The sequence below is a fragment of the Pterocles gutturalis genome, unplaced genomic scaffold (genome assembly GCF_000699245.1).
Source record: "Pterocles gutturalis isolate BGI_N339 unplaced genomic scaffold, ASM69924v1 scaffold12222, whole genome shotgun sequence".
In the NCBI taxonomy this organism is placed as follows: Eukaryota; Metazoa; Chordata; class Aves; order Pterocliformes; family Pteroclidae; genus Pterocles; species Pterocles gutturalis.
The window spans coordinates 1-22,054 of record NW_010115464.1 but is presented as its reverse complement, the minus strand read 5'-3'; the positions used below and the strand labels follow the sequence as shown (position 1 = coordinate 22,054).

The following is a 22,054-nucleotide window of genomic DNA, read 5'->3' as shown; positions in this document are numbered from 1 at the left end:
CAGGAATGTAGGGAATAAGCAGTCTTCTGACGAGTGTGAAGAGGAAGCTAATAAATGCAGCCTGTGTTGCTGAGCTCCTGTGGGGACATAGGGTGCAGCCCTTCACATATGGGAAGGGTCCCTGGAGGCTGCCTGAGGCAGAAGGACCTTTCCGGGAAGCTGGGCTTGTCTGAGTTTCCAGGTTGTCTCATGTATGCTAGTTTAACATTTTGCTCATTGTTGCTTTAATGCCTTGTTTCTCTCGTGCTTTATGTCCCTGCTGGTAAAAGTGAGCAGCAGGAGAAGCTGGCTGGGCACTGTGCTTGTTCACACAAGCACAGTAAAAATCCTGTGCAGCTGCTTCTGGAACAAAACTTTGAGTGCATTACCTCCACTCCCTCTTCAGTCACCTACTCCTTTAGTAAGAGCTGCTGAGTCACCTAGGGTGACAGTGCTTAAGCATCTAAAGAGACACATAAGACTTTGGAAAAATCTACCACTTTTGCTAATTAACTTCCAATTTTAGGAAAAAAAAAGTACATTTTTTAACCTGCTAGCTTCTCTAGACCTCAGTTTCAAGTTTTGCAAACACTGGGTGTATTACCTATGAAATATAGGTAACATTTTATTTCATGCTATTTTAAGGCCTGTGATAATAATCATAAAAGAAATGTAACTACAGCTAACCTGTGGCAAAGACAGGATAGAGCACAGAGAAGAGCACTATATATGTTGTCATGCAATTAACTATTCACAAGTGTGACATCTTTGAGATGCCTGAAAATGCATGTACATCAAACTTGTGATATCATGCGGTCTAAACTTTCGGGATATGAAATTGCGTAAAACAGAATGGTTGCAGATAAGAAGCTGAAGATGAAGATGCTCTTTCCATTGTACACAAACACAGTTATGATTTCCTTGTCAGATATCTCTAAAATCAGAAAACCTTGGCAATTGAGTCTTTCTTTTGGAGCTAAAAGAAGCATGTATAATCAATGTAATCAATGCTGCTGTTCATAGCTGACTAGGAAGGTTCATAGAGACTGTGTATCTTTAAAATGCCAGTGGGAATAAGAGCAAGCTGTAACAGCCGTAAAACCTACCCATACTTGTGTGACACTGTCACAGTCTGGGTTAGACTGCAGAGTGGACAGCACAGCGTTGCAAGTTGACATTGCTGAAGCTGCATGCTTGGAGTATTTCTGTTGCATTTGTGATGGCTGCTGAACGCTTTGTGAAAGGGCCTGCCAATGCTTAGAGTGGGTGATCTAAAGCAAACCGCATAACTGTCTTTGGTGTGGTCTTTCAGCCTCTTCCTCAGCCAAGGGTACAGCTCCACCAGCTCACCAAGCTGTGGGATGGTTAGCCCCATGCTAAACTGTGCTGAGTACATAAAGGTGCTGGGTTTTGCTGCGATTGCTGCCACGGCTGCCCAGGGATGGGGAAGTAGTCACAATGACTCTGCCTGCTCTGCGTGGTATGGCTGTGCTCCAGTTAACAGCCTTCGGGCAACTGCAGCAAACATCCACTTGGCAACACAGCGAAGCAAGTTCCATGTGATGTGTAAGTCCCTTAGCCCAGTAACTGGAAATGAAGAGAAACGCCAGCACTGTGTCACCATCCAGGTTTCTGTTCATCATCACAAAGTGCTGCAGAGGTGCAGACCTTAGCTTGAAAACCTTTTGCTGTTTTTTTCAGTCAGAAGCAAAAAATGTAAGAATGTATGTATATATCCGTTTGTAAGATGTTTATGACCAGCCTCTGTAAAATAATGAACTGTGTTTCATCTTTAGGAATTCCTAATTTAATGTCTCTACAACAACAAGAAAGGATTATTGAAATGACCTCTCTTCCTTCCAGTCTATAATTCTTACATTTAATGGCATTATGTTTCAATAATTGCTTTCATGCAGAAAATATTACAACACAAATAATACCCAAAACAATACTCTCATTATTGTCTAGGCAGCTCAGTGAAACCTCCAAGTACTCATTAAAATACACTTTTCATGCAATTTGCATTACAATAACACAGATTAAGTCTCTTGAAAAGTAGACATGGTAAAGGAATCAAATGTATTTCCAGAAATTTGCCCAGACTGTTTAGCTATTGTTATATGTTAATCCCACTATTTTTCATAATCAGAACTTGAAATCGTGAACAGATTTTTTTCCCTATAGAAAGAGAGCATAAACTAGGGTGTACTTTATGAATTTTTTTTAGTATCAATACAATGCAAAATATAGGGGATAATATGACCATCTTTGCAGTCTTTAAGACATTTCTAGGTAATAGTGCTGCTTTTATAAACAAGAAAAACAGTCATCTCAATGTATGTCCTTAAACTGAAAGGAGATTGGTTGTTTTCTAAGAATAGCTGTAGTCATATTTCCCATTCACTTCAGTATCTCTTTTTCTGTTGGCAATTACTGTCACTCCTGCCAGCCTGCTGACTGAGCTGCAAAGAGTCATCTTCAGTTTATTCCCCTCCCTCAAATGCAAAAATCCAGATGTGCTTATGTACCCTCCTCACTTCTTACCTTTCTTCTTTCTGCTTGTGCAGCTAAAACACTTGCTGGAAATAGTCTTCAGGGCAGTAGTAGCTTTTCCTTGTAGGAAAGGTGTGGTAATGTTAGAGTACAAATTCAGCATACATGCTGAATGTAATACACTATTTCAAATGATAGAATAAATTTTCAAAGAGTTGAATGCTTTGAGGAGTTTAGAGTCTGATTAGTAGGACAGCTACCAGTAACTATTTCAAAGTAAGCTTTACATTTTGGATTTCAATGGGAGGGGCAGAAATCTGATGTTTTACTGGTAGTGTGAGCCAATTCATGTTTTATTTTCTAGATGTCCCTTTACTATGTTTTGTATATACTTACTTCACGTTTAATTGTATTAATTTAAATGTGCATACAAAGAGTAGGCAACATGTTTGGGTTTTTAAAAATTTTTTTGTTTGAAAATGAGACTCTTCTTATTGTACTCTCTTCAGGGGGAGGAGGGATAGTTACTAAGTATTTTGGGTATTGAATTAAGTAATTTTCATCTTCTTTTTTGATATTGACAACCTTCAAAGTGTCTGGATCCTTTTCAAGACTGGTTTGAGAACAGCTATGCTAAAAGGAACCTGTTCGTTAAAGCAAGCTCATCAATAACTCTGCTTCTGCTCTCCAAGTGTTGCAGGTGGAGAGCTCTTCGACTTCTTAGCTGAGAAAGAATCTCTTACAGAGGAGGAAGCCACAGAATTTCTCAAACAGATACTTAATGGTGTTAAGTATCTCCACTCTCTACAAATTGCCCACTTTGATCTTAAGGTATGTTGAGCAGATAAAAACTTCCACAACTGTAGGCAACATCCGTTAAAGTATTTTGTAACACCAGCCACAAATCTGCCATCATACAGATCTTGGCTGTAGTTTTGTTTTGTTAGCTTATGTAGACAGGGGAAAGCTCAGCCATTGAAAGGAAATTACTGAACCGTAAATAGTTCCCATCTGTTTTTAATGTAAGATTCTTCATGGAAAATGGCAACTTCCAATGCAGTTAAACCATTCTGAGGAAGCAGTCTTGAAATAAAAAGTATAATTATGATTTTATGGAATGTGAATGGGGTCTGGATGAAACATTCTGAATAGGATTCCTTTTTTCATCTTTTGTTTCTTTGCTGTTGTGTGCTGTGTTCACGTGAATGTTATTTGTAGCTACAAAATTGAAACAGTACGGAGTTAAGTACAAAGATTCTTGTGGAGCAGACAGAGCATATAGTTTCCTCTTCTTTTTTTTGCTTTTGGGGCTTTTTTGTTTGTTTTTAGAAAAACTGTTAATTGCATCTGTTTGGTGATAAAAAGAGAGCTTTTGTAGCTAAACTCAATTATTGCTTTTTTAATGTTTCAATTTCATAATATTTTCCTCTGCGAGATTTTTTTCAGAGGTAGGCAGCTGAACATTCCCTGAAGGTGCTGAAGTCAGCAGCTATATCTATAGTAGGGGAAGGAGGCATAATTATTACATTCTAGATCTGAAAGCATGCCTTTTCCAGTCTCATCCTCATTAACTACAGTAATATATTTGATCTTTGTATGACAGTCAGCAAGAGAAAAGAATTGAGAATTTAGTAAGAAATACATTTCTTACAATATGACATTTTTGACAATGTGTTTTTAATTTAAAAAAAAAAAGCATCCTTACACCACATACCAGGAGTATGTGAATTAAAAGTATGCAGCAAGAATTAAAGTACACAGAACAATAAAAGTATGCAATAGAAATGTAGCAAGGGAAGGACAAAAGTTACATTTGCATGTATCGGCCCCTGTAATTGGGGAAGAGAGGTAAAAGAAGGGTGATGATGAGGAGGAGTCCTTAATGTGAGCAGGATGGATGTATCTAGCTCCAGGAACTCTTCAGAGCATGCCATCTTATGGACATGACAGGATGTGGAGATGAAGTAGCTGGTTCTGTATGCTAGTTGAAGTGTTGGAGTCTAAAGCAGGCTCTTTTGATCACAAGCTTGACATTTTATCTTGTAACTTTGCTCTGTTTTTTGCAAATCTTTGTTGTAAAATAATCCAAAGTCCATATTTTAAAATATCATTAGAAAAGACTTGAGAACCTGCTCTTTTATCCAGTTTTTGTACGTACATTGAGCCTTAAAATCTGGGAACTGGACCACTCGAAAGGTTTATCTTGGAGATCCAAAGACAACAATATATACCTCTGTAATTGCTTGTGCAGTGTGAAAGAAACCTCTCTCAGGGTTAATGTTAGTTTACAGCACTTTGTTTCTTGCAAGCTCCCAGCACTGCTCGAATGGCTATAGTGCAGGGGCTTTACTGAAGACAACGTTTCACTTAGGGTCACTCCACATGAGGACTGCAATTGTTGTATCTACAAGAGGTAACATCTTGGCCCTATGGAAATCATAGCAGTTGGTTATCAGCCTGAAGTCCTAATTTATTGGAGTTAATTTTTAGCATATGTTAGATCATAAGAGGAAAAGATGGAATTTTTCTGCTGAAGACACAATTCAAAGAGGCTGAAGGAGGTAAAGAGAAGTGTTCAGTGCTGAAGAATGCTGATATGTGTCAGACATTCCATACCTATGTATAATCTCTCTCTCCCCCTTCCTTCTTAAAGCCTGAGAACATCATGTTGTTGGACCGGAATGTACCAAAACCTCGAATCAAGATTATTGACTTTGGTTTAGCACACAAAATTGACTTTGGAAATGAATTCAAAAACATCTTCGGGACGCCAGAGTTTGTTGGTGAGGAAGCTGTTGTTTCTTCGAATTGTTCTTTCTCAGTCTGTGAAACAGTATGTGTGGCTTAGCTTGGTTTGGCTGAGTTACAGATTATATAATTTGTGTGTAATATGTGACGTTTTGAAATCTAAATAAGCAATTTGTAGCATTCAGTTCCAACTTGGACTTTCTGTAAGGTGTTTTTATCAGCATCTTAGCTTATAATCTCTGACATACATAGACTCAGAGTGACATAGATCTGTACTTTGACTAGGTACTGATCTTTCTGCTTTCTCCTTTAGCTCCTGAAATAGTAAATTATGAGCCTCTTGGTCTTGAAGCAGATATGTGGTAAGTTATTGGATCTTACTTGAAATAAGTCTCTCATGATTATTCTTATGTTCTAACCTTTTTTTTTTCTCTCCCCTCTACCTCATCCTTCCCCCCACTGCCACTCTTCACTCCAGGAGCATTGGTGTAATAACTTATATTCTGTAAGTATTCTGTAAGTAAGTATTTGTGGGTGGTTCTTGCAAGTGCTGTTTTTTTAATTCTGATTCTATCCTCTGGGGTTTTGGGTGGAGTCCATACAAGTCAAACTCTTTTGATTGCACATCATGATTCAAGTTGAATGATCATAAAACAGTAGTATAATTATTGAAAGAATGGCCATTAATCAGCATTGAGATAGCATGGGAAGCTGTCTTCAAATTTGTAGGTGATTTTCTACAGCAGCTTTATCTTAATCAATATTCTCTGAAATTATAGCAAAGCTTTTTGCCCTGCTAGATCATGTCTTCCTGAAAGTACATTTGCAGTCTTAAAGTGGAAAAGAAAAATGTTCGCTTTCTGCTGTTATTTCATCTCAGAGGGTTGAAACAGCAGTGTTACAACATGTAATAAGAGGACTGTTGTGTAATTCTTGCAGTCTAAGTGGTGCATCACCATTTCTTGGAGAAACCAAACAGGAAACATTGGCAAATGTGTCTGCTGTGAATTATGAATTTGAGGAAGAGTTCTTCAGTAATACCAGTGCCCTAGCTAAAGATTTTATACGAAGACTTCTAGTCAAGGATCCAAAGTGAGTTATTTCTCTTCTGTGTGCAACTGTTACAGCCTATGTTTTGACTATTTCAAATTACATGATATTTGGAGATGTTAGTTTAATGAACATATTAGCGGTATGTATTTTTTACTATCTGAAACAGTTCTGTCTTTTATTTTATTAAAGGAAGAGAATGACTATACAAGATAGCTTGCTGCATCCTTGGATTAAGGTTAGCATGTAATTCATTCTCCGTTGTCCTGTTTTTAATCATTCTTCATTTTATACTTCGCTTTCACTTTTCAAGTTCCTTAAAAAGGAAAATTGGCATAATGTTTTAGTATAGCTTACTGTTTTGGGAAACTGTCTGTATGAAAACTAATACGTGCAGAATGTGTACTTCGTTAAAATGTGCTCTGTGTATGTTAGCATTAGGGAAGTAGCCCACTATTGAGATTAAAATTATGCTCAGGCACAGAAGCTAATCTACAGGGAGCACTGCACTGACAAAGTTACATTCTCTGAATCCTGTCCAGTTTCTTCTCACATTTTTCATCTTCTAACCTTCTTATTTAGATTGGGGGAAAAAGGGTCATCTCTCTCCTGTCCTTCCTCTTTAGACTGAAGAAAGCAGTTGATGTAGGGTGGTGGCCCACCACTTCTTTCAGTGTTTCACAATGTTTCATTTGGATCCAGCTGTTGTGCTACTAGGTTGAAAGGGAGAAATGGGACCTATCATTCTTCTTAATGTGTGTAGTAATACCTGCTGCTTAATTTTCTAAATTCCATATCTCATTCTTGTGAGTAGTAAACCTCTTCAGTGACTTTTATTTCCCAGGTCTTAGGGATGCACAGTGGGTTTTTGACCCCATTCCACTTCCCAGAGAACCAGTTAGTAGAATATTTATCTAGGCCACAGCTGCTCCAGTTCACAGTTCAGTGTCCTGTGGCAGATATTTCTACACCAATTGTCAGATTGACAGATTTGACTGTGTTTTGCTGACTTTTTGGTGGGGTAATCTTAAACTGTTGAAACATGTTGAAATGATCTTTTAACTGCTGAAGCAAGCATTGTCCAAGTTTGTCTATCAGGGACCAAGGTCTCAACTCTTACAATGAGACATGTTATTTTGTACCCTGTTATATTCCTTTATATCTTAACTTCTTGGGCATTTGCCCCCATCCCCACTGGTATAGCCTCTTTTCACCCTTCCCACCGCTACTTTTACCTGCATTTCTTCATAAAAATGACTTCAAGTAGGGGATCACATAATGCAAAACTTGGCATACTCTGCTGGTAACTGGTACTTAGTATTAGCATATGAGAAAATTCAAAGGGTGCAGCCTTAGAGCTTGCTGCACAGGTAGGTGGGATGTGATGTTTTTGGGGCTCCCAGCAGCATCCAGTCAATTACACTGAGACTGGAACAAGGTTTGACAGCATTTAAATTCAGCCATGAAAGCTTCCCAGAAGACAAAATTTGTCTAGAAGATGATATCCAATTTCATCTTCTAGATAAAGGATAAAGGATTTTGTTTAAAATGCAAAACCAAATTTTAGTATTGCATAAAATGTTCTTAGGTCTGGATTTCCTTTAGGGCAAGAAATTCCATCTGTGTGCCCCACTAGGCTGTGGATGTTAAAAGATGTGCTTACAATTACTTTATTATTACAGTATGATTATGGTATTATTATAATGTGAGTGGAAGTCATCAGGACAGTCACAAGACTGAAGGACAGTCTTACATACAGGAAGGTGCTTTATGAAAGTTCTGGTTGTAATTGTGTGTTATTTTACAACAGCTTTATTTTCCTTTTGAATATAGCCTAAAGACACCCAGCAAGCACTTAGTAGAAAAGCATCTGCAGTGAATATGGAGAAATTCAAAAAGTTTGCAGCACGACGAAAATGGAAAGTAAGTAATTCAATAAATTTTCAAAATTTTTGTGACATACAAATGCAGTAGCATTACCTGTTCCAGGGAAACATCAGTGCCTTTCAGAGTGGAGAACAAGGAAGAAGAAACCCATTCCTGAGCTTTTTGGAACAAATTAGGTGCTTGAGTATGGTACTATGGGAGAAGACTTCTTTGTTAATGATCTGCATGCAAATGCTTGTGTATGGATTGTTTGTTTTATGCATGTAACTGTATGCTGTCATCATCTGTCTTGGTAATGTTTTCAGAGAAAAGGCACTTCTAAATGTAGGTAAATATTTTTGTGACAGTAATCCCAGTAAATCAAACATCCCTTAGGCATGCCTCACAGAATTAATTATTCCAGTAGTTATGTCAACACGCAGTGGAGTAGGAAGGAAAAACTAGTCTCTTTTGCAAGCGATTTTTGGTCTGAGATCGCCGACCTCTTTACAAGGTTGGCATCACTTAATCTTTCCAGAAGCGGGGCAAAATGTTAGCTGAAAGCATTGAACTGTGCAGTTCATCAAGACAATTATCCCTCCTCCTTCATTGTGCACATTGGGGAATTCACACTGATACTAAGCAAGGGCAGGACTGTTATATGAGAAATCTGTTTATCGTGAAAAGGGATGAAACATGAGACAACAGTAGTCATCTGGTAGGTGAACATCTGTGGTATTTATAAAATTCAAGGATTAGTCTGCCGCCCTACAATGAAATGGTGGGTCTAGGAATATCTTAAACTGTTTTGTAATGTGGTGTTTAAAGGAGTGCTATCGGCTAATTTACACTCAGTTCAGGTTTTCAGTGTGTACGTACTTTAAAATATGTACATTTAAATGTTTCCGGTGAGAACAAGGGGATGTAATACAAATCTGTTTTACTTTGAACAGCTTGGTGAAGTAGTAGCAATCCAAAAATATTATGTAGCTTTGCTCAGTGCGTAATAATAGCCTTGTTGGATTATAAATGTGAACAGAAATTGAAGGTTCAAATGTAATGTGAAAAGGAGAATGGGGGGGGGTGTTGAAGTCAAACTCTGGTTTGTTTTGCTAACACAACAGTATCCTTTGAAATCTCTGCAGTAGCATCTTATCACAAGTATTGTTTTGATTTTTTTTACATATACTTTTTTCTTCTTATTTTTAAAAAGCAATCAGTACGCTTAATATCATTGTGCCAAAGATTATCAAGATCTTTCTTGTCCAGAAGTAACATGAGTGTCGCTAGGAGTGATGATACTCTGGTAAGTGTGTACTTACGTGCTTAGAATGCTTTACTACCTCTGAAACTTAACATTTGCTGAAATTACTCTAAGAGAAATACTGGCCTATTGAAAATGTGCATAATTAACCAATCTCGTGTGCAGGAAGATGCAGATTTTAAGGCGAAAGGGGTCAGTTATCCATAGTCTAATCTTCCGCATGACACAAAGCCTGAAGTTTAATTTATGAATTACCATGGTGAGGCTGACAAGTAGTGCCAAAAATTCATTTATCTTGGTTTTGAAGTTTGATTCAGGAGGATTTTTATACTGCAGTGGCATCTGAATTTTTCATGGCTCTGTGTAGAGTAAAATAATACTACAATTTTTTTAACAGAATATTCAAAATTATTGAGACCCTCTTAGATGCAATGAATGCTAGACAGCAGTATCACAGCAAGCAGTTATTTAAGGAGGAAATTATGAAGTCGGCCAGTTTTCCATTTGTGGTATTATATCTGTCTACCAGATTTAAGTAGTCAGGAGCAATTGCTGTATGTTTTGTAAATGCAAATGTTTGTAAATCCCAAAGTATTCTTTCTCAGCTTACTCTCCAGATCTTAGTACACACTTTAATACACAAATTCCCTGTGATCAACAAAGTATGTATGTTAATACGTTTAGAGCTGGGTAACCTCATCTTTCCTGTGCATTAATAGGATTAAACTTCAGAAATTCTACAAAGCACTTTTTAATCCATATTATCTTCCCTCTGTCCCTTCTCTGCAACTCTGCACTGTTGTTTCCACTTTCCCTCCTTTTGTCTTTCTGCTTTCATGCTCTTTGTTCTCTCAGTCTTGCCTTTCTTTCCCTGCTTCCCCCACCTCAGCTGTCAGTACGCCTTTAAACACTGGATCAGGATTTCATGCCTGTGTTGCAGCAGAAAGGATTGTACCTTAATGTTAGTGTTCTACAAAATCTGAAACTTCAGGAGAGAGTAGGTCAGAGTGATCCAAATATTGGGCTAAGTGAATTTCAGTTTTTTGACATTTCAGTGCATGGCAGAAAAATGAAGTTACACCTGCAGAGGTATCTAAGCTCATTACTTCTGGTATAGATTTTTAACTGGTCTATTTGAATAGATCAAATCTTGTTCCAAAGTGCCTGTGTCATATTCCTGGGTGGTGTGAAACTTGGTACTCCAGTTTGTATTTGTGCATTTATTGGTTTTGTAATTAGTTTCATTTCATGCAAGTATTGCATCCATTGAAAGTCCTGGCAGGAAGAAGAAAATACACCTAATAAAAGAAACCTGTTTGGAATCTCAGTGAAGAGTTCCTGTGTGAAGAAGAGTGAAGCATACTGTACTAAAAAATGGGAGGGTGGGGGTGGGTTGTGGGTTTTCAAGTAACACACGTACATGTTAGCCATATGCTTCACGAAGGATTACAACTTGCAGCTGAAGCACTCTAAAATTTAGACTTCAAAAATTTTACTTTTTAAATTTTTTAGGTGTCTTGGCAGCTGTTGGGATTTTTCTCCTTGAAGCTAACAATTTTCATTCTTTCTCATTTAATTACAAGGATGAGGAAGATTCTTTTGTGATGAAAGCTATTATTCATGCCATCAATGATGACAACGTTCCTGGATTACAGCACCTTCTGGGATCTCTGACAAATTACGATGTCAATCAACCCAACAAGGTATTGTGGGTTTGTGTTGAGGTGCGTGGGGGACTAGCTATCACCCTGTTGAATAGAGCAATGTGGTTGTAAAAGAGAAATGTAACACCTGAAGTGAAAAAGAGAAGAAAAATGGATGGGAAATAATTCTGCCTTTCTTTAGGAGAAATTTTAATGTGTTCTGTGTTCAGTCTTCTTAAACTACCTGAAAATGGAGCCCAAAATGTTTCTTTTTGCCTAGGACTTTGAAAAAGTTTTAATCAAATCTGTTGTCAAGAGCTGTAGTATATCCAATATCAGCCTTTGCTTTTTTTTTGTTTGTTTGCAGCTGTTGTTTCTTGTGGCAGATGAAGATGGCAGAATACATAGGAATAACCAGTCTGCCAAAACTGACTTGGAAAAGCACTGTTAAAAACAAAAGTCTCATACTGCAGAAAGTGGTTATGTGAACATAATGTTAGATTGTGTCACTCATTTTCAGAACTGAAATTACTTGCCTACTCCAGTATTTCAGTGTGCTGCTGCTATGCTAACAGGAATACTGGAACTGAGACCAAGAGACCAAAGTTCTGTTGTTGGCTCTGCTGTTTAACCTTGGATAAACATCTGTGCTCTAATTTTCACTTTTTTTGAATGGTTAATACTGACCTTCATTATAAAGTGTTTGAGAAATATTAATGTAGAAAACTATAAGAGTAAAGCATCTGTTATTTTACTGTGATGGGGTCTTGAACCTTTCAAGAAATCACTACTTTTTTGTTTAAATGGTGCGGTCCCATTTAAGTTTCCTGTATATTGCTGGTGGCTTGTGTCTTTGAGGTGGTGTGGCAAACACATTAGGTAATTTGGCTTAAAATGTAGATACAAAGAAGGTGCAAAGGGGAGCATCCTTGCCAAATTGGGCTAACGAGAGCTTAACATTAATATTCCTGATTTGAAAAGCATGGCTTTAATGTGTGGTGTATCATTTAGTAGGTGTGAATTCACATCGAATGTATGGAAGATTGCTATGCAATAAATATGCAATAAATTTCTATGGACAAAGAGACCATTCGATGTCTGCCTTCTATTCTATTCTATGATTCTGCTCTCTTTTCTTAATCCTTCAAAAATGAAATATATCCTTCTTCCTTGTATTTTGTTGTTAGCATGGAACACCTCCACTACTGATTGCTGCTGGCTGTGGAAACATTCAGATGCTTCAGCTGCTTTTAAACCGTGGATCCCGTATTGATGTTCAAGATAAGGTTGGGGTTCTGCTTTGTCACCGTGCTGTATAAGTTTTTCAGTACACTTAGAAGAGGATAGGCAGTTCAGACCAAGTTGTATTGAAAATGAAAAAAGTCTGGGCGGTAGAACCTGTCTTCTGTCTCCCACAGCAAAATGATAAAAGCAGATCTTTAGTAATTTCGTTTGTTGTTTGTTGTTGTTTGTGCATGTCCTCTGATTTTGATCACTTTATTAGTGGAAGTAATTGAATGATACCCATCTTAAAATATAGTTTGTGCTTATAGAATTGCCTCAATTAGTTCAAATCAGTTATTGCCCTAAAACACAATGGTGAACTTCATTTAATATAGAATGATAAATGCACATTTTCATCAATAGGGAATATTGGAACTAAAACTCTATGTGGTGGAGGGTATGCTTTGCAACAAGATTTTTTTCCAAATGTGTTGTAACAATCTGGAGCTTATTTGAAGCTAACTTGAAGCACTGTCTGCTTCTCGATCTAATGGATGGTAAAGTAAGCAGCAGAAAGGCTTTTATCTCATGACTGTTCTTTCCAATAAACTCCCTTGCACAGAGGGTTTTTTTAGTTTCATTGTTGGTATGTGGGGTTGTTGAACCAATTTGGAGGGTTTTTTTGAAAAGTAAATATGTTCATATAAGCATGAATAGCTGTTCAGTATATCTAAGTGTACACGTAAGTGCATGTATACCTCAGCTGAAAATCTAGAATTAGGATTCTAAATTACCAGTAACATCTGTAATCAAATATTTTTGACAGGCTGGATCTAATGCAATCTATTGGGCTTCTCGACATGGTCATGTGGAAACACTGAAATTTCTCAGTGATAATAAGTGTCCTTTGGACGTTAAGGATAAGGTAAGAAAAAAATTATTTTCATTTTTCATGCAGAGAGCCTTCGTTTATAACTTTATCTTAGCAAAGAGAGAGGTCTTTCAATTGGAATGATTTTCAGCTGTGCCATAATTCCAAGAATGCAACTGCCTTTTTTAGTGTGCTTTTATAAGCTGAAATACAGGGCTGTGATAACACAGCTTTAAAGTAGCTGGATGTACTGATTATTTTCCTGATAAATGTTAACCAAGCGTGCATATTAAATGTCGTGAGTAGGTGGGGAAGTACAAACCTAAATTAATTTTCCCCTGAAGACCGGATTTCTCATTGGAACTCAAAGTAAAATCGTGATTCTGTTTTTCATTTCTCTTGATTGAAAATCACTTTTGTCTGACAAGGAAATTTGACTGTTATTAAGTTGGGTATAATGAAGCCTAGCAATTTATAGCTGATGAGCACTTACCTTGCCTCTAGCAGTGTTACTTGAGCAACATTTGTCCTAGAAACTATCTGCTGTTAAAATCTTATGCTGTAGCAATGTCTTTATACTAGCCAAAGCTCCCGTACAAAGACAGTTACACCTCTGAAACACAGCTTTCTTTGTTGAGGGAATTAGTGCAAGGCAAGGCACATGACCAAAATTGGTGTTCAACTCCTGATAGGGTGACCAGAAAAGAGGTTACTATCTTAACAAAACACAATTTGATTTTAGTATAATTTCAACAAAAGGTTGCAAATGATTACATATGATGGCCAGAATACAACAGGTTATACCAAAGTGTTAGGCCAACTCCTTACATTTGGATATACAGGGTGGAGTGGGGGCATATGGAAATAGTATGAGTAGAAATAGGATATCTGTTTCAATACCAATTGCACTCACAGCTGACTCTTCATGTTGCTCAGAAATACCATTGTGGCTGTGACTTGAACAACTGACATAGGAAAATAAGTTTTGAGAAAGGAAAGACTTTGAAGAAATAACCTGTCTGGTTGTATGTTTCACATACAATTACAGTTTGTAAGCTGGAGATCTCTGCTGACCTCAGCTGTGCTGCAGGGCTATGGGGTGGGAGAAGGACTCCGTGCAACATACAGGCATTCAGGCTGTACATGGCAGTGTATACCTAGGGCTGCCATATGAAATTACAGTGGCATGTTCTTCTATAATTACAGTCTGGGGAGACTGCTCTCCATGTTGCAGCTCGGTATGGGCATGTGGATGTGGTTCAGTTTCTCTGTAGCATTGGATCCAATCCAGACCTTCAAGACAAGGTGAGTCATGGGCACTGTCTGTTTTTCTTCAACAAATAAGGCTTTAGTATGAGTGGTCAAAATTTTTAGTCTTGCCTTGCAGCCACTGGCATATTTGCATTTGAAAAACAAACAAATGAAAAGCAGAATTATGGAGGTTTCAATACCTCTTAATCGATGAAGACTATTCAAAAAACAGTGTGCATAAACCAGCTACTGTTACAAAACAGAGATTCTCTTGAAAATGAAAGCTTAAAGATGGAGAAACTCAACATCAGGAAGGTATTATGTGCTTGGTGAGTTCAGCTAAAGCTCTTTATTAGTTTTTGTCTTGACTTCAGCTTATTTTTAGCCATCGTGGGATTTATCTGAAGTGTCGAGCACTCCTTTTTGAAAAGGAGAGGAGGGCTCAGGAGGGCTTCTTTAGAGCTCTGAACTCATGTGAGAAAACAGGAAAGAAAAGGCTTAATAGAAAAAAAAAATCCATTTGACCCTAATTTAACTGTGTTTGGGAGTTCCACAAGCCTCTGCAAGTGCTGCATCCTCTAGGACTACCTTTATATTGCTTATGCAGCAGCAGGCCAAGGGGCGACAGAATGCTGTTTGCCTTTTTCCTCACATTTTTACAGAAACCTTGAGTACAATCCAAGTCCTGTAATATTATCAGCATTGATTTTCTCCTCATTGATATTTGCCAGATGCAGAAAGGATATCCCATTTCTTAGAATTTGGCAGATTTTAATCCTCCTTGCTTTTTAGTGGGCTACTTTCAGTAGCAGATTTTTGTAAAACATTTGAGTTTCTAATGGTGTTCCACGTAACTGTTACGAAGTACAAGGAAGTTGGAGGAGAATGTGTTGAGGCTCCCTAGGTTCAAGCAAAAAGCAAATGAGGACTTCGGTCTCAAATGAACTCGAAATGCCTACGGTTTCAAAGGCTTGTCGTGATGTGCGTTTAAGGGACTTAAGTTTCTAAGTACCCAAGTCACTGCTTACACTCCTAGATCGTTAGGGTGTGCTCTTTGAACCTGTTAAGCGGAGTGATCTGCCTCAAACTGCAAGTTTCGTGGGGTTTGCATCTCATTGGTGAGCAATCTCTGTTAAACACTGCGTTAGTCCCACAGCACACACAATGTAGAAGTAACTTATGAATGAGGATCAGCTTTCAAGTGAGAGAACCGAGATAGATAGCTTCAGGAGCATGGAAGCATCTAAACTAAGATTGCTGACGTACAAAGTGTTGTCAGTAGATAGTTTTATGGTGAGAAATACGGACTCTCAGAATCCAGGTAATGATACAAAATCTATTGTGTTGCCCTAGTCACTTAGTATGTCAGCAGGACTTATTCTTCCTTTAAGAATGTCAGCATTAGAAATTGCAACATCTTTTTATAAGGCTTACTTTATGTAGACTGTCTTTTCTTTTGTGTCATCTTCCTGTCTTTCTAAGTTAGGCTGAGGAATTGTTACTCCTAGCATTTGTTTCAGCTGTGTTGTGTTGTGGGTTTTTGTTTTGTTTTGTTTTGTTTTTCCATGTAACAGGAAGAAGAAACTCCACTGCATTGTGCTGCTTGGCATGGCTACTACTCTGTTGCCAAAGCACTCTGTGAAGCAGGTTGTAATGTGAACATTAAAAACAAAGAAGGGGAGACTCCGCTTTTGACAGCATCTGCTCGGGGTTACCATGACATTGTGAAGTGCTTGGCAGAACATGGGGCTGACCTTGATGCAACAGACAAGGTTAGTTTGCATTGCTTTTGGTTAGAAATTATGTTCAGAGATCACAGGTGTCACAGAGCTGGACCTCTGAATTGCTTCGTTTGAATGCTGCACGCCAGCATTGTTTCCGTGATGTGACTTTTCTTAGCAGTTTGCACACAGGCTTTTGATGACTGCAGTAGTCTTTACAGTTGTCTGCTGATTATGTTTCCACTATTGGCTTCTTGTTGATTCGTTATGAACTTATCAATTATCACTATGACCTTATCAATTATCACCTTATGAGTGAAAAATGGTGGGAACATGGGGTTCTGTAATAGGCAACAAACAATTAACCTAAGAGAAATGGATTTACTGTTTGCCTTTGATTCCTATGGGCTGGATAAATCACACCTATTTCCAGTAAGCTAAATTCCAACTATTTAAAAATATACCTCTATTTGATTCAAAATAATTTTTGTCATTCATGGTGTAATCCCAACAAACAAATTTTGCATTTCATTGCTGATACTTCTGGTATGCTTGTCCTTTTAGCTACCTTTATTGCTGATAGTTACTAAATAGTTATTAAAGCAAGTTCAGAAAAATGCTTTTGCTTCTAAAAGAATTTTTTTCCAGTCACATTGTCACTTTAAGTTGTCCCTCAGAGAGAGAAAGCTCCATCTCTAAAGCTCCCGATCACTAAGCGGATTGCATGACTTTTGCATCACTAACTTCTTCTGTCAGTAAACACTAGAGTGGTTTAAAATATTCATCTGGTCATTACAGTTGGTCACACTCCCACCTCTTACGGAAGTCATCAGTAGAGAGTGTGTATTTGCATGTCATCCATTCTGTTGCAAAGACTAGTGGCTTAACAGAAATTTGCTTCATCCCATAGCTGTTTTGTTCTGACAGATACTGTGCTTCTCCCTGGCTTCACCCTCAAAAATAAAACCCATTGTGATTCTTTAGGCAAGGAGGTGCACCCACTTGTATGAAATCATTGTGACTCTGCAAAGTACTTTGATTTTTACCATTATTAAATCTCACTTACAAGCTGTCTTGTGATTTCAGGATGGTCATATGGCCCTACACCTTGCTGTGAGAAGATGTCAAATAGAAGTAGTTAAAACTCTGATCAGTCACGGATGTTTTGTAGATTTCCAAGACAGACATGGCAACAGTCCCTTGCATGTGGCCTGCAAAGATGGGAATGTTCCTATTGTGATGGCACTGTGTCAAGCAAGTTGCAGTTTGGATGTCACTAATAAGGTAAATGGAATACAGGTACTGAGTTAGTCTGTTTAGTAGCTCACCTATTGCATTAGATGACCTTTTCCTGTTCTCTGGTGTGAAAAATATTTTTCCTTTTTATTTTTTCATCTCTTAAAGTGGCCAAATGCAAAGCATTAAATGACTCACCTGGCAAACTATGTAGGTTTGTTTTATTTGAATAGATGATTAAAGATGCATGAAGAGGGAGCCAAAGTGAATTATAACTGTGTGTATTTTGCCACTCAACTCTAGTGTTGAAGTATACGCTAACCTTCTTCCCTAGCTGTATAGCTTTGCTTTCTGCAGATTACATCTAGACACTAAAGAACAGATGAAATGCTTTGCTGCTGGCCTAAGCAGATGTTGATTGGATGTGATTTAATAACAGTAATTTATATACTGAAGACTGGTACATATTTATGAAAATCTGCTTGGAATTATTCCAAATTCCATGAAAAGACCTGCACTGTCATCTAACAAGGAATTTTAAATAGACTTCATATTCTATTCTGGTTATATAAAACAAGTGTCATGTCAGTGGTTTGTGTTTTTCTGTGTTGAGTTTATTTGATAAAATAAATCCTATTCAAACAGAATAGAATGGCTTTAATTTATCTAAGTCGTCACTGGCAACGTACAAGAAATCTCTGAACTAAAATGCAGTTCAGAATTAAAAAGCATTTTCCAAAGACAATGTTTAGTAGCTTATCCCTAAACTTTAAGATACTAGTGCCTTGCTTGCTTCATCTGTTGTGCTAGTGCTGCAGTGTATGGGATAACTGAATGTGATGCTTTACAGGTTTAACATTCCAGCTGCTTTCCTCTTAGAGATATTAAAGTCAAAAGCTGTTTCAGGAAACTTTCCCTTGGTTAGTTTGAATAGGTTAAAGTCAACAACTGGACTCTGCTGACAAGCTGTGGGGCTTAGGACTTGATATTTAGCTCTGAATGTCTTTCTCTGCCCTGTTTATTCATAGGCGTCTTCATGGTGCTATCTGCAATCGATTTGATTCATGTGTTGTAGCTTCTTTGTTTTTCTGGAAAAGTGCATTCTGGCAGTAACATTTTGCTAGTTAACTCTTCCATTTACTACCAAAGCACTGAACTTCTCTGTATTAGCCAGCTAAAGAAAATTATGGAGCTTTTGACTTGAGGATTGTCCAGTGCAACCACTTTTGGTTTTAGTAATTAAAATTGTAAGCTGCCAAATGAAAAAACTTAAAATCATGAGCTCTCCAGTCCTGCCTCTGAGCTTAAGCCTGGTTGACTATGCAGTTAAATCCAGATCCACAGATGAGAACACATTTTGGGGAACATGGGTTAATGCAGCACAGGGCTGGATTAGCACCTCTTCTCATAATGGAAAATGCTGAGCTAGGATCAGTGGCCTCGGCCACAAGCATGCTGTGGAAAAAATAATCTTCAGGTGTTCAGTGGTGGTGGAATCATGCCTACAGAAGCTGTGGTTAAAGTTTGTGTCCTCTTACTCTTCTAGGAGCTACATATAGTAGAGTGATTTTTAGAGTGCTCTTTACTTGAAAGGGTGAGTTTTGGTCTTATCAAATAGAGAATTTTTATTTCTACTGGTCGTCGTCAGCAGCGAGCCCTGTAATGGGAATGCATTAACTTAACAACCATCTGTCCTTGGTCCTCACATCGGGCAATCCCACATGCAGCTAATACTGACTGAAGGCACTATTGGTTTCTTCTACAGACTACATGCAGTAGAGCATCATAAGCATTTATTTGAGTAGAGGTGCAGGGTTTTGAGGAGCCAGGCATCTTTTTACTTGCCATAAAGTTAGCTTTGCTTGCAGATACCCTTTCTTGAAGTAAGTTTGTGGGTTTGGTTCTGAATGAAGTGTTGAAACAGGGAGAACGGTATTGAAAGTATGAAAATGTGTGAAGTAGTAGTAAGAGGAGTTAGAAGCAGAGAATATACAATGGTGATACTTGTAACAGTAGCTCTGAACATGAAAAACCAGTAGTGGATGTCAGGAGGACCTCTTGTCAGTGAAGAAAAGCAAAAACTGAGGATGGAATACTTACAGCACTTCCCTCTGTCACTGAAAGTGTAAATTCCTTCAGGCTGACTTCTTGCATTCATCCCTTTTATTGCTTTGGCTGGAAGTGGGGAGACTGCGGATATGTAATCTTCAGTAATACTTGGATTGAAATAGAATACAGAGCTTTAAAGGTTAAGGACTTAGTGTTGCTTAACTGATTCATATTTAACTAAGCAAAATGCAATTAAATTTACTGGGAATTAGAAAGACATTCACAAATACAGCCAAAAAAAACCTGTAAAGGATTCTTCCACAGTTGTGGGGGATTTAGCTTATACAATCGTTTCCCATTTTTAAGTAGTCAATCTAGCCTTTGTTTTTAATTGAGCTTTAAGCAGTTGTGCTTAAGCTTTTTTCTTACAGTTTTTGCTTATACTTTTTCTTACAGTTTTTTGCTTTGTATCAGTATGTATAATTGTACAGTATGTTTGATTATTAGTCATAAAATTTGGAGTGAAGTTCTTTGACTAATGTAATGACGCTTCTTTCCCCATGTTAGTATGGAAGAACACCTTTACATCTGGCAGCAAACAATGGCATTCTTGATGTTGTCCGATTCCTGTGTCTTACTGGTGCCAATGTAGAAGCTTTAACTGCTGTAAGTATTGAGAGATACAATTGTGCTTCTTGCTGCTTTTATCTGTGATATTAGGAAACTAATTCATCCCTTGGGACAGGGGTAGGGGGAGTACAATGCTCTAATATTTAACTACATTTTGAAATTTAAAAAAATACATATGTTAGGTGCTGTTGAATATCTACAGCTTGAAAAGCATTCTCTGTTGTCCACTTGTTTCCCTTCTTAGAACTAAATTTGAAACTGATTAAAGTACGATACAACTACCACTTCATCGACACCCAAGAATTTCTTCACCTAAGAATTAATTGTAGCATTGTGTTTTCTGTAGGCACAGTGGGCCACTGTCATTAAGATCTATGTCGTTTTACATCAATTACAGTTACTGTACAAATGTATTGTATACATCTTAAATACTTTTCTTGCTTTTAGGGGATTAAAAAGTTTTATTTTCGTGGTTGGGGATGTGTGGGTGCATGGATGTGCGAATTAACATACATTTATGTCAGATCAGTCAGCATCACTGCTTCCAGTTAGCACCACTGAAGGTATTTTTCATTCTCACTAAAGTGAGAAACGTCCTCCTGCCTGACATATGAATGATAATTCACACTTCGTATGCATGTGATATGTTAAAGGCATCATACACACCATTACCTGTGTTTTGAACAAACTAACAAAGTTTTATTTTCAAACTCACTGGATCACTTTATGTTGCTACTCACTCTAACCAATGCATTCTGCTTAGAAATAACTATTGTTCTGTATATTGAAATCATGTTGTTATTAGATTTTAGTTGAGTCCTTGTTTTTCAAAGTTCTTCTCCTTACAAAGTACCCTGAGATGGCTGAAGTGGAGGGGAAAAAGGAGAAAACTTCTGTTTCATTTGCTTTACCCATTTGGTAGAAAATACAAATGTTTTTGTTGTTTTCCTGTACAATTAGTACTGTGGGGTTTTTTCCTCTAAGCAAGTATCTCATGTGGCAGGAGGAAGCCTTCAGCAAGTAGTCACTAAAACCAAAGAACTTGGATTTGTGACTTTAAAAAGTTAAGCATTTTAAACTTACTTTTTGATAAATACTAGCTTGTAGATTGCCATGTCCCCTATAAATAATAATGAAATATGCATGCAGCAGACTTTGTGGGGTGCTTGACGGATTTTCCGTTGTCACCTGTTTTTGTTCCTTTCTTTTTTTTTTTTCTGTATGTCCAGTTGTGTATCTGTATTTCCACTACTACATACTGTAGAGATAAGATATAACAAAAAGGTGATGGGGGAATTCTTGAGCCGTGTCACTTCACTTATGTCATGACAACTGTATTGGTATAATTGCCTGCATGGACCCTGTCCTTCCAAGATAAAAGTACTTCTTATCTCTTTAGTTCAGATCAGTTTGAAGGAGACAATAAAGTAAATTACGCTCATACTAAATCTAGCAGAAGAAACAAACTGAATATATATGAGCTATCCATTATTGTAGCAGTGTTGTGGCAGAGAGAAGGGAAAAGGAGGAGGGGAAGGGAGGAAGTGCATGTGGTGATTTTAATAGCATTTCATTTTTGCATTAGTTTGCTAGGTTAAACTGTTCTGAAAAGTCTTATTCACAGCTTTTTCGGAGCCAGTGCAGTAGAATTAATTAACTTTTCCTTCTCTCAGAATGCCATTTCTGAGGAAAATCTCTTTCAGAAAACTTTTTCAGCACTGTTAAGTAACGGGGCTGCAGTATGATTTCCCTGCCCGCTCCCCAGGCGAAAGACCAGTTTAGGAATAGTTTGATTTTGAATTTGATAGCATGAATGTTCTTGAATGACCTTAGAAAACCTCACACCCCTGGAGTGTACAATCATTTCCAATGTTTGAATATCCCCTAAAAAATTCTTAACGCTCACATGCTAGCTGTCACTGTGTTCCTGGCTTCTCCTTATGGCAGTTGCTAAAATTGTAACAGATTTAAAATTATCAGATTGCTTAAAAACTTTGAATGATGCAAGGTCCTGCACATGGGTCGAGGC

At 37.7% G+C, this 22,054-nt stretch overlaps 1 protein-coding gene across 1 annotated transcript in view; it reads left to right on the top strand.

Annotated features, from left to right (window-relative positions):
- Positions 1–20,061, top strand: part of LOC104463015 (death-associated protein kinase 1-like) — a gene marked incomplete at both ends in the record, with an annotated part of 34,879 nt that extends 14,818 nt beyond the window's left edge. The window contains 15 exons of the mRNA XM_010075186.1: positions 3,165–3,303; positions 5,126–5,255; positions 5,534–5,582; positions 5,699–5,725; positions 6,160–6,312; positions 6,463–6,508; positions 8,104–8,193; positions 9,350–9,442; positions 10,984–11,103; positions 12,231–12,329; positions 13,094–13,192; positions 14,345–14,443; positions 15,964–16,161; positions 17,197–17,394; positions 19,963–20,061. Of these exons, the coding sequence (XP_010073488.1) occupies positions 3,165–3,303; positions 5,126–5,255; positions 5,534–5,582; positions 5,699–5,725; positions 6,160–6,312; positions 6,463–6,508; positions 8,104–8,193; positions 9,350–9,442; positions 10,984–11,103; positions 12,231–12,329; positions 13,094–13,192; positions 14,345–14,443; positions 15,964–16,161; positions 17,197–17,394; positions 19,963–20,061 (1,639 nt within the window). The remainder of the gene's footprint in view (positions 1–3,164; positions 3,304–5,125; positions 5,256–5,533; positions 5,583–5,698; positions 5,726–6,159; positions 6,313–6,462; positions 6,509–8,103; positions 8,194–9,349; positions 9,443–10,983; positions 11,104–12,230; positions 12,330–13,093; positions 13,193–14,344; positions 14,444–15,963; positions 16,162–17,196; positions 17,395–19,962) is intronic.
- Between the last annotated feature and the right edge of the window lie 1,993 nt (positions 20,062–22,054).